This window comes from Cavia porcellus, unplaced genomic scaffold (assembly GCF_034190915.1).
Source record: "Cavia porcellus strain 051 isolate PalLab524CR breed Dunkin Hartley unplaced genomic scaffold, mCavPor4.1 scaffold_23, whole genome shotgun sequence".
In the NCBI taxonomy this organism is placed as follows: domain Eukaryota; kingdom Metazoa; phylum Chordata; class Mammalia; order Rodentia; family Caviidae; genus Cavia; species Cavia porcellus.
The window spans coordinates 9,781,672-9,794,553 of record NW_026947506.1 but is presented as its reverse complement, the minus strand read 5'-3'; the positions used below and the strand labels follow the sequence as shown (position 1 = coordinate 9,794,553).

At 41.0% G+C, this 12,882-nt stretch overlaps 1 protein-coding gene across 1 annotated transcript; it reads left to right on the top strand.

The window, feature by feature from the left end:
* The first annotated feature begins 11,483 nt into the window (after window positions 1-11,483).
* Window positions 11,484-12,428, top strand: LOC134472248 (olfactory receptor 6C75-like). Its single transcript, XM_063233520.1, has one exon. It carries the CDS (start codon window positions 11,496-11,498, stop codon window positions 12,426-12,428), a length of 933 nt encoding a protein of 310 aa, XP_063089590.1. The 5' UTR covers window positions 11,484-11,495.
* Window positions 12,429-12,882: the final 454 nt, after the last annotated feature.

The following is a 12,882-nucleotide window of genomic DNA, read 5'->3' as shown; positions in this document are numbered from 1 at the left end:
TTTCTGTGAACATCTGTGTGACTGTGTCTCCTTGAGCATTGGTTTTAATGTATAAATAGCTAAAATAGTTTTCCTTCTTTTATAAACTAGGACAGGAACTGTGATGGAGGGACTAGGGAACACTTGAATGAAGGTTAAGTGAATTCATTTCATGTGATAAAAAGGCTTTGGAACTAGATAGAGGTGACAGTTATATATATTTTAAACCTGAATTCTTTAATTTCTTTTTTAAAATTTCATTTAATGAGAAAAAAACACAACAGAAGATGGGAAGAAATAGTACAGAATTTCAAAAATATTTAAAAAAACAGCTGTTGATAAATTACATGTCGTATTCCTAGAAATAGTTGTTGAAGTTACAAAATTAAAGCATACAAATTGGACATTCAAACCGTGAGACTGAAAACAATTCTGTTCAATGATCCACAAAAACTTACAAATATGGTTATCAATCTTACACAATTAAACTTACATGCAATTATATCCTTTAGAGCACTTTCTTTTCCTCTCTTTTTTACAATAGCAATTACACATGTTGGGTTTTATTACTCCTACAGTTCTTATTATTTTTTACACTACAAACACAATGTGATATTTCTACATATGATTCTTATTTATTTCAATTATGAAGATAGACTCAATTTGCCTCCATTTACCTATGAAGGCCTCAAGATCATCCTTTTATGGTTGAGTCACATTCCCTTGTTTCAAAATACCACATCTTTTTCATCCATTCTGTATTTGATGGAGTTCTGGTTGTTTTCAAGCTATCACAAATTGTACTACTATCAACATGAGTGCACATGTATCATGCTGACATGAACCTTTTCAGATTTTCTGGGAAAATACTCAGGAGGGGAATAGTTGGATTGAATGCAACTTCCACTCCTTGTCTTCTGAGGAATCTCCATAGTGATTTCATAGTGGCTGCCTCAGCCTACACTCCCACCAACAGGGGATCAGTGTTCCTTTTTCCCCTGCAGCCTCACTAATATTTGCTATCAGTTGCTATCTTGACAGCAGCTATTCTTTCCAGAGTGACATGAAATCTCAGTGCTATTTTAATTTTCATTTCTCGAATGGCCAGTGATGGTGAAGATTTCTTCATGTATTTATTTGTCATTTGAATATCTTCATTTCAAAAATGTGTGTTCATCTCAGATGCCCATTTTGGAGAGGGTCTTTGAATTTGGGGGGCTTGACACTTTTCAATTGTTTATATGTTCTGGATGTAAGATTCCTTTAGAGAACAACACTGCCCCATTGGATATCGTGCTTCTGGCACAGGAGTCCTTGGGAGACTCACTCAGGCCATGTCCAGACCAGTGCACTGTGCAAACAAAGGAAACAAGGACAGACTGTGTCCAATCACAAATGACAGTGCAGTTTATAACTGTTTCTATCACAAGCCGAAGTGATCCTGCTTATTTTTAATATACTATATTAATGAAAGCCATGCTGGTTTCAACCCAAATGTTTACAGCATTAAGAATTGCTAAAGACCAGTCAAAAACTCAGAAGGTTACAGAACTAACACACAGGGAGCACAATGATGACTTCTTTGAAAAGTCTTGTCTTTAAAATATGTGTTTTCCAGGTGTTTTTAGCACTGCTGAAAAAGCATGAGCCAGGGGGAAAGGGAACCAGATTTCTATTAAAAAAAAATCACTGGGAATAGCTGTCAAACTTGTACCAGCAGGATCTATGGTTCAGATTCCAGCCAACGGACTTGTCAGTAAGGATGGGTACAGGCTGTGGTACTGTCAGCTCATCACATGCAGACGTGCTCTATGCCTACTCCATTCTAACTTGTTGATTGGGGCTGATGAGAGACAAATTGCTTTCCAAGCACGGAGGAAAAATAAAAGCAGTGCAGTATAAGAATTTGACAAGCAATCCTTATCTAACCATGCTTTGCCTAACAACTCTCAGGCAATTATTGACTTCTTATTTGCAGCAGTCCTCAATATGGGTGTGCACCTAATCACCCGATGTGACATTTAACTTAAAATTGATAGGCCAGCACCTGAGAGTTTCTCAGGCTATATGTGGGACCCGGAAATTTCCATATATGGCAAGTTCCCCGGTGACAGGGTGCTGCTGGTCCAGGGACCACACTTTGAGAAGTAATGCCACATTTGTTATTGCTTTGCTATTCACTTCAGTTCTTGTCTCTGAAATGTTTGTTAGTCATCGTTGAAGCTTAGCAGTAAAGGAGATGAAGTAGAGAAAATGCTAAGTGGTCTTACACCCAGGAATAACGTAGATCCCCAGCGAATTAATAGAGAAAGTAATAGGCTGACAGGCTGACGTGGGTTGCCTATTAGGCTAGAGATGCTGGTAGGAAAATTGGAGACAGCAGAAAGAGGAAAGTAAGAGTTAATTTATTTTTGTGCTAACTGCTGCTGAAAGCCAGGAGCAGAACTGGCTTCTGAGCTAATTAGAGCTAATTGTGGCAAGACAATTTTAGGGCCATGCCAGCATTCTCTAGGGAAGCCCCAAATCCCAGCCATCCCTGAACACTGTAAAGAGCTGCCAAGTCTCAGCACACATGGGCTCAGCACAGAAAGTTCCTCTTCTGGCTTCCAGGTCACTCCAGTCAAGATAAATTAGCAGATAATTAGTTCCTCCTGGAGTGGTTTCTCCAGTGTTTAGACCATCTTAGAAATGTTTTCTGTGAAGTGAAAATGCCTTGGGGAACTTTAAATTTCTTGCCTCATCATCTTGCTGGTGTGTTAGGAACTGATGCGGAAAAGTAGTGAGGTGGCGTCTCCTAAACCTTGAACTCAGAATAGCTACCCGGGGCAGTTTCAGCACACAATCATTTAGCGATATAAGATCAGTGATATAGAACATAGTGTGTGGAGCACAGCACAGAGTATAGCACAGGCCTTGTCTGGGCAAGAAGGAAGCTAAATAAACGTGAGAAAGAGCATAAAGGAGGCCAAATTGATATGTGGAAAAGAGAGGGTAAATGAATCATTATTGGAATCAGCTCAGATAAGGCTAAAAATTTCCACCCTGAATCTACTCTTGAATGCAGCAATGAAACAGAATCCATGAAGCAAACATTTAAAAAAGACCAGCATCTGAAATGCTACCAAATCAGTGGTAATTAACTGTGAATTTTGTCCTCTAGTTCTCGCCATTTACAGGGGAAGTCACCGCAGAGAATAACCAAGATCCCCATGTCTCTGTCTACAAAACCTAAAAAGGAAACACCAGGAAATGAAATATGCAGGGAAGGTTGTGATAAGACGTTCACACACCATGTTAGTAGTTAAACCACATGAGGTAGTTAAATTGCCCTAGGTTTGTGATTAGAGCTCATACAAATCAGTGTATTAAAGACTTTCAAAACTGAGTTAACAGGGTTTTGCCCAAAACTCAGACCCCTGCATGTGATGAAATGTAACTCAAACGTGAGAAGCATGCCAAGGTTTTGATAACTGAACATATGTTGAAGCTACTCACTGTAGATGGCGGAATACATCTGATGGTTGAACTTGACAGGTAGATTTCTTGATAAAACAAATTCATCAACATTTGCTGAAGGATTTCAAAAAGTTTCAAGTCTCAGAACACTGTAGTTTAGTCAAAAATTGTTAATAACCAAAAAGTGCCATATCTCATGGTCTTAGCCTATTCTTTGGCTTTGGCCATCATGGTATTCTTTGTAACTGAAATATAAGTATTTTGTGTGCTTTCGTCTGTTATGCTATCCATGAGGAGGAGACCTATGGCTCTAAGCCACTGATGGATTAGTAAAGTACACTTCTACGTATGTACTGGCGGGTCATAGTTGTGTGAACCTGAGGTCTATGTCAGTCCCTGCCCACTTTGGCACTGTTATGCTACTATTTCCCAACCCCCATGACATGAGATGCCCTGCCCATAGCTGCCATGACCTTCCTGCTTTAGAATCAACCAGCCATAAATTGAGCCCTTGGAAAACACAATCCTAAGTAAATGTCTCATGCTTCGAGTATTGCATGTCAGGTGTATACAACCCCATTTCTACTTTAGTTCCCCCTCCGAAACTTCCCTGTTAGACCACATGCTAGCCCATGCTCCACTCAATTTGTCACTAGCATCCTGGAACTTGCACAGATGTTGTATGTTGTACTGCACACTTAGGAACTAGCATCAAATGACATTACAAATGTTTAACACTCCATATGGTTGAGACTTCACCTTGACATTAAGACCTATATAGGGATATTAACTATAATCTCACATGGTTCCAGAGCCGTAATAAATCTCTGTCTTCTTTGCAAATTTCCACTGAGACTGTGCTCAAAAATCCAGGTGGCCTCAGTTAGAAGAAGAAGACACAGGTGTACACAGTATTGCTCCTTTGTAAGAAAGTGAGGACCACATTCATAGTCGAGAAATTTTCTTCAACTCTGTAGAAGCCCGGACCTTGTAGGATCAGAGTTTGCAAGGGCACACTCAAGCATAACAGATCTCCAGGCAGGTACCACATGCCTAGGTCACCTGTAATTGAACTTTGGAACTTTGATCCTTTCCCTGTCTTTCAAAGGCAAGCTATAGGCAGCCCTTTTGCACGGGTAGATAGGCCACTCACACCACAGCATCCTACCTAGACAGCCCAGGAAGAAGCAGCCTCTGGTGCAACAGGTCACCACCTAACCACTCACATTTCTCACTTGCACCATGATATCTAAAAGGAATATGGAGATGCCCTGCCCATAGCTGCCTTGTGATACATAGTCAGTGGACTATTAATAATGAAATCTGGTCATTTGAAGCAGCATGAATAACCGGACACCAAGTGAAGTAAGGCAAGCACAAATGCTATGTGTTGTCACATATTTGTGGAAGTTACCAATGTGGCTCTTCAAGAAGTACAGGTAGAACAGTGTTACCCAGGCGAGGTGTGGAGGAGGGAAGCAGATGCAAAAGGGAAGGTTAATGTGTACACAGGTGCAGTCGGACACAAGGAATAATGTCCAAAGATCCATAGATCAGTAGGGCGACTGTGGTGGACAATCAACTGTGTATTTCTTTTATTTTCACCCACCAGGGATCGAACTCACAACTTCATGCTTGCCAGCCAGGCACTTGAACTACTGAACTAAGTGCCCAGCCCCGCAACTGTATATTTCAAGCTATCTCATAGGACTTTGCATATTCCTGGCACAGGGAAATGATAAATGTTTGCGGTGAGGTGTGTCCCACGTGTCCAATCATGACAAGTTGTATACATGTATTGAATTATCACACTGTTCTATAGATACAGAAAAAGCCTTCGATAAGGTCTAACATTCATTCATGATAAGAACTTTACAGAAAATTGGAATAGATAGTCTTTACCTCAATATAATAAAGGCCATCTATGACAAACCAACAGCCAGTATCATACTAAATGGCCAAAAATTGAAAGCCTTTACTTTAAACTCAGGCACAAGACAAGGATGTCCCTTATCACCACTCCTGTTTTATATAGTACTGGAAGTACTAGCCAGAGCAACTAGACAAGAGACAGAAATAAAAGGGGTAAAGATAGGAAAATAGGAAGTTAAATTATCATGGTTTGCAGATGACATGATACTCTACATAGAAGACCACCTAAGTGCCATTGAAAGACTCTTAGATATAATAAATAAATTCAGTAATGTAGCTGGATACAAAATCAATACTCAGAAATCAATAGTATTCCTAAATACTAACAACAAAATCACAGAGAGAGAAATAAGAGAAGCCACACTCTTCCCACTAGTAAGCAAAAAAGAAAAATGAAATTTTTAGGAATTACTCTTATGAAAGAGGTGAACGACCTATACAGGTAAAATTATTATACAGTGAATAAAGAAACTGAAGATAATCTCAGAAAATGAAAAGACATCTCTTGCTCATGGATAGGAAGAACAAACATTGTGAAAATGGCCATTTTCCCAAAACTGTTATACAGATTCAATGTAATCCTAATAAAAATACTATCAACATACCTTATAGATCTAGAGAAATCACTCCTAAAATTCATCTGGAACCAGAAGAGACCTAGAATAGCAAAGGAAATTCTAAGCAGCAAAGGCAAGGCAGGAGGTATCACAATCCCTGACTTCAAGTTATATTACAAAGCAACTTTAGTAAAATCAACAAGGTACTGGAATCAAAACAGAGCCAAAGATCAATGGAATACATTAGAAGATACAACCACAACTACAAACACACTCAACCACCTTATCTTTGATAAAGGAGCCAAGCAGGTTCACTGGAAGAACGACAGTCTCTTTAATAAATGGTGTTGGATAAACTGGCACTCCATTTGCCCAAAACTAAAGCTAGACCCATGCTTATTACCATGTACTAAATTAAAATCTAAATGGGTCAAAGATCTGAATATTATAACAGAAACACTAAATCTATTGGAAGACAAATTGGGTAGAAACCTTGAAGACATAGGGGTAGGTGGAGAATTCATGAACAGGAATCAAACCGCACAGGAAATACTTCCCAGAATCAATAACTGGGACCATTTCTTATTAAAAAGTTTCTGCATATCAAAAGAAATCTCCAGCATAGTGAAAAGAAAACCCACAAACTGGGAAAAGATCATAGTGAACTCCCCCTCAGACAAGGGACTTTTGTGTAAAACATATAAAGAATTTTTTTAAAAAACTCAGACCACCAAAATTCAAAGATCCAATCCAAAAATGGGCATCTGAGATGAATATGTGCTTCTCAGGTGAAGAAATACAAATGGCAAATAAATACATGAAAAAAATGTTAATCATCATTGGTCATTACAGAAATGCAAATTAAAGCCACACTGAGATTCCATCTCATTCCTGATAGAATGGCCAGGATCAAGAAAACCAACAACAAATGCTGAAGAGGCTGTGGGGGAAAAGGGACTCTCTTACACTGTTGGTGAGAGTGTAGACTGGTACAACCTTTGTAGAGGTCAGTCTGGAGATTTCTCAAAAAGGTGGGATTGGAAGTCCCATTTGGTATAGCTATTCCACTTCTAGACATATTCCCAGAAGAACTGAAAGCATCATACCACAGTGATATATGTGTACCTATGTTTATAGCAGCACGATTTGTAATCGCCAGATCTTGGGACACAACCCAAGTGTTCATCAACGGAGAAATGGATAAAAAAGTTGTGGTATTTCTATACAATGGAGTACTACTCAGTTATAAAGAGTGATCACATTGAGGTATTTATCAATAAATGGGCGCAGCTTGAGACCATACTCATAAGTGAAATAAATCAATGTCGCATGTGTGAATGCCGAATAGTTTTCCTAATGTAAGAAATGATTCAAATATATAAATGTACGTGGCAATCATGATTCCCCATTATGTGACCTTGAAGCCTTATAAAGTTTTCACTTATTAATTGGAGCACCTTTATTCTGGGCTTCCTGATATTATTGCCTCTGATGAAATGAACATCTATTTTGAAGGAAACAAATCATCATAATAGCTAGTGCTGATTTACTATCATCTTGTCTTGAAGCCCCACCAAACTATGGCTCTTCTGTCTCCACTGGTTTTATCATGATGTATCTTCCTGGACTTTATAATATGTGATAGTATAAACAAAAATTGTTATAGGCAAAGAGATAATATAGAAACCATTGTTTGTTTAATATTAACTGATTCTAAATACTCTACAATGCTTTCATCCACTTGAATGGTTTTACACTGACTTGATATGTTTGATGCTATTGTATGTGAAGTTATATTCAAATATTTCAAGGAAAAAGACACTATGGTAACTACTATTAAGTCGGGTTATTTGTTGGTGAAGCACTAGGCTGCTGAGACTGTCTTGCTTTGACCTGCATTGTTATGTTGTTATGTCCTCTTTTATTGCAATCTCTCCCTTATTCATTAAAAAATTATTGTTATTTTTTTCTATGATTTTTTTAATTAAGGGGAAAACATCAAAAAAACTTAGCAGGATATATTATAGTAACTTTTTTATTTCCTTATTAATTTGATTTGAAGTCCTGTAATACTCCCACTGTCTTGTTTTGACTGATTAGACTCTGTTCCATTCTGTATGGTAGTATCAAGTTTGAGGGTATAGGCAACTACTTTGAAGGCAATAAGATTCACTATGATGCCCATTCTGGTTTGACTATTATCTTCTTTGGAAGCCCTGTAATGTTTACAAGGTTTAGGTTTTTTTGGTCTTTTGTCTACTGTTTTGTTCAACTTTATAATACCTAATGATATAGATAATTCTTTTTAAGGAAGCAAGAGGCATTATGGTAACCATTGTTGATAACCTTGTACTCTGTTTTTACATCATGTGCTACGTCTCTCCTTGGTTTTGACTGATAGCTTTGTTTTGCCATATTTGACTTTATTCTCTTCCAAAAAAAGTAATAAGAACTATGGAGTAACACAATCCAAAATGTGTAAGTTTTGTTGTAAAAAAAAGAGAGGAAAAAAGTGCTCTAAAGGATCCAACTACAAGTGTGTTTAGGGGTGTTAAATAGTTGACCATATAAAAGTTTTTGGTTGGATCATTGAACACAACTGTTTGCAGTCTCACTGTTTGAGTGTCCACATTGTATGCTTTGATCCTGTGATTGAGCAACTATCTCCAAGATGATAATGTGTAATCTATTAACTGGTGATTACTTACTGTTTTTTTTTTTTTTGTAGTTCTGTATTACTTGTACCCTTGCATTGTATTGTTTTGTTTTTTCTCTTTTTCCTTTTAAATAAAATTTAAAAAAATCACACTGTGCCCCTTAAAGACACACAGTTTTCACATGTCAATTAAAGATTAGAAACAAAGGAGCCAAGCAAGCAGGAGAAGTTACAGAAGCACCTAGGGTCTCCCTTTGTTTACCCAGTAGGGAGGAAATATGTGTGTCCTTTTTACAAGGAGATGGGGGCAGGTAGCAAAAAATATTGTGCCAATAACATCCAGGGATATGCACACACTCTGTGTGCAGATTCAGTTATCCCATTCAACTCTGTGAATCTGTCCAATGAATGTATGTTGATGGAAATTACATATGGTTCAAATAAAAATGGTCACTGTGATAGTGGAAAGAGAAAGGTGGGTTCTCCTATGTCTTTCCTGTAAACTTGATGTAAGCCAAACACTACACCTGGCTCCTTCTCCAAATAAAATCCATGCTTTACATTTCCAGACTCAGACCTCACACACAGAGCTCTTTCTATGCTCTGATCTCACAGAATTTTCTGAACTTGGAAATTTCAGCCTGTATTTTCATGTAAAAGCAGCAATGTTCACATTAAGATTTTAGAAACTCCTTTGGGAATGTAAATGATATGATGACATTGATAAATCTTGGCAGAGAACAACCTGGACATCAGGGAGCCAATATCACTCCCGAGGATAGAAAGACAAACACAAGACAGGGCCACTCTTCTGGTCCACAAGTGCCCAATTAGCTGCCCTGAGAGCCCAGTCCTCCTCTGGTTTCTGCCCTAGCTCCTTCCACTCCTAATGAGCTTTGGGAGCTGGGCTCCCAGCTGGGGACATATTCCTCATGACCAAATACTTGTAGGGAACTCACAGAGGTCTTCGCCTCACATAGTGGGAGACTCATTGCCAATGAAACAGGACAGGAATGCTTCTGCCCAACCAAAGGGAAGGGCATGATGGAGGAGCTGGTTTGACAGTAGACACCTGGAGCAGATGTCCCAGGATAAGCAAGGATTTCTGCAAGGGACCATTGATCACACCGGCCAGGCTGTGACCTAGGGGCACCTGGAGAGAAGAACAGCAGTGTGGGGTGTCACTCTGGCTTTTATGGAGTAGGCGATGGTGTCAGCCTCTTTTCAGACCTACATGGTGCCAGGTTATGCTACAACCCAGAGTTGGGGTGGTGGAAAGCAGCTGTTTCCCCCTGGCTCTCTTCTGGGGGTTCATAGACAGGGATGCCAGCTAGCCAACATTCTGACATGACTTTTGCAGTCGGGGAGGTGAGTGACAATTCCCTTATATTCCTTGTGACCAAATGGTATTCTGGGCATAGAAACCTTTAGACAGACCCTGGGTGTTCAGCACAGAGGTGCATGTCATCTTCTCTGGGACAGTGGACCCTGAATGCAAGCTTATTTCTCACCTTTTCTTCCTAGCTGAAATGAGCTCATCATTGCTAAGAGCACACAGCTGCAGAGAATGGAACACACGTGATGTTGCCCTTGGGACCCTGACAATCCAGTGACGCTTCTGTTTTCACCAAGTGAAAGTAAGTGTCCCCCAGGCCTCACCAGGCCCGGCAACTCAAAAGTAAGCAGCACACTTGGAGAACCCCACCCAGGGAAGCTTAGCGAGAGACTCTCCACCCATGTTGCCAGCCATTGGCACAGTGCTGAGATGAGACAGGGATACCTCCTCCTAAGAGTAGGAGTCTAAGGAGAGGACAGAGAGCAGAGATGTTCAGTGAGCATGCAGTGAGAAGTGGTCAAGGTGCCAGTTTCCTGCAGTGGTGACTGAGCCTGTGCAAACTGTCACTCCCCAACCCTGACCGGGCCTTACTTGGGAATGCCAACTAGATCCCACAGCCACATCGTATGTCATGTCAATGAGTAACATAGTTTCCAGCCACCTTAGAACAGAATTGTGCTAAAGCAGATCCTCAGGAAGACCCAAGGTGTCTCTGAGGTTCACATCAACTGCATGATGAAGGCTGCCAAAAGTCAGGTGCGTGTAGGATTACTCCCATGGAAGTGTGACATTGTCCCCACAACGGGAAATACTTTCCCACAGCATTTGTAAATAGTAGGACATTAGATTCAGTGGAAGCATGTTTCAAATCACAGCTCCTCGTGTTCTTTCTCTGTGGCCTAAATGGCCTGGTCTCTTTTGGCCTCTATTTCTCTTTCTACAAAAGAAGGAGTGGGGCGAAACTAAGTGTGCAGGAGAAGTACAGAAGTGGGGATTAAAGGGATTGCTGAGTGTGATGAAAGTCTTAACCGTGTGACAATGATAATGATGATGTGATTATGATTTGGACCAAAGAACTTGGTGCAATCAAATTCTCCTAATCTTAACATTATGCTTCATCTATTAATGCATGACTTTGTAGAATACAACAAAATGTTTTGTAATCAGGTCAGTACCAATAAGCCTACGTGCAGAACAGACTACAAAAAATGTCCTAATTATGCTCTTACAGAGTGCACTCTTGAAGAGTGCACAGGTACACTACCTGACATAGGTCACCAGGATTTCTCTTATTTAATTCTCACTGAACCCAGGCAGTCAGGTCTTGTCATCCTCTTCATTTACAGGAAGTGCTGTAGATTTCACAGAGCATCACCACTTTTTTAGAGACAGCCCTGCTATTGAGAGTGGGCAGGTGTGGTGTTCACTTCTTCTAACCCCAGCCCTGTCCGCATGGTTGTTCTGCACAGCCTTCTTCCAAGGCCGCCAGATGACTTGATATTCTGCTGCCCCAAATGGCACGCTGTCTCTGCTCTCTTTCCTATAGGTTGAGATGGGTGGGAAGGAGATTCCTGTGTGAATGGAGAATAGCACAGCTGTCCGGGAGTTCACCCTGGAGGGCTTCCCTGCAGTCCAGCACCTGGGGAAGGTCCTCTTTGCAGTGCACCTGCTGGCTTACCTGGCCTCCATGGCAGGGAATGCTCTCATCATCATCATCACCTGTGTTGCTGTTCGCCTCCAGACGCCCATGTACTTCCTCCTCAGCACCTTCTCCTTTCTTGAGTGCTGCTTCACTAGTGCTGTCATTCCCAAGTTGCTGGCCATCTTCCTTTCAGGCAGGCAAAAGATTTCCTTTGCAGCCTGTCTCATACAAGCCTTTGTCTTTGTCTCTGTGGGAGCCACAGGCTTCTTCCTCATCGCTGTGATGTCAGTGGACCGCTACATGGCCATCTGCATGCCTCTGCGCTACCCCACCATCATGAACCTCAGCACCTGCTCCCTCATCATCACTGCCTCCCTTGCAGTGGGCTTTGCACTCATCACAGGGCTCATAGTGAAGTTTTCCCGGTTGTCCTTCTGTGGCCCCAATGTCATCCCTCACTTCTTCTGTGACCTCGGCTCTCTCATCCATCTCTCTTGTTCAAACACCAGATCTACTGAAATGCTGGCCTTTGGCTTAGCTCTGCTCATCCTGGTTGCATCCCTCCTGGTAACCATCATCGCCTACAGCAACATAGTGGTCACAATCCTGCGACTGCCTTCAGCCCATGAGCGGAAGAAAGCCTTCTCCACCTGTTCCTCTCACCTCATTGTCCTCTCTCTGATTTACGGCAGCTGCATTTTCATCTATGTGAAGCCAAAGCAAACCAGCAGGCTGGACTCCAACCGAGAGGCTGCTCTGGTAAACACGGTGGTGACCCCACTGCTGAACCCCATCATCTACACCCTACGCAACAAGCAGGTGCACCAGGCACTGAGAGAGACAATGTGCAGAATGAAAATGTCAACATAATAAATGACACGGCATTGGAGTTGAGGTGTCACAAAGCCACTTGTCCCCATTTTAATAAATGCACAAATCATATCACTGCAAGCAATCTCAGCAGAGCTCCCTTGGCCTCCAGGTCATATCCCGGGAAAATGGAAATGTCTTCTTTTCTGTGGCTACACTGCACTCTGTGTGACTATCTGCCTTCTCCTTCAACACTACACACTTGACTCCAGATTTCAATTGCAAAATCCTTGGGTAAGTGTTTATTCATCCATTTGATATAAATTTTGTGGAATTGCTTAACTATATTTACATTTCTTTCCGTTTCCCTTTGCTCTAGCCATATACATAGGTCCATGGAAGTACGAACTATGCATACCAGATGCTCCCCAAATAACTCTGATGCTACAGGTTGCATTGTGGCTTGGGGTTACCCTCCATGCCCCGGGGAACAGTGGTTGTGGCATCTGGACAT

Excerpts from the sequence above, each read along its gene's own strand:
- LOC134472248 (XM_063233520.1), top strand. The coding sequence starts at position 11,496 with ATGGAGAATAGCACAGCTGTCCGGGAGTTCACCCTGGAGGGCTTCCCT.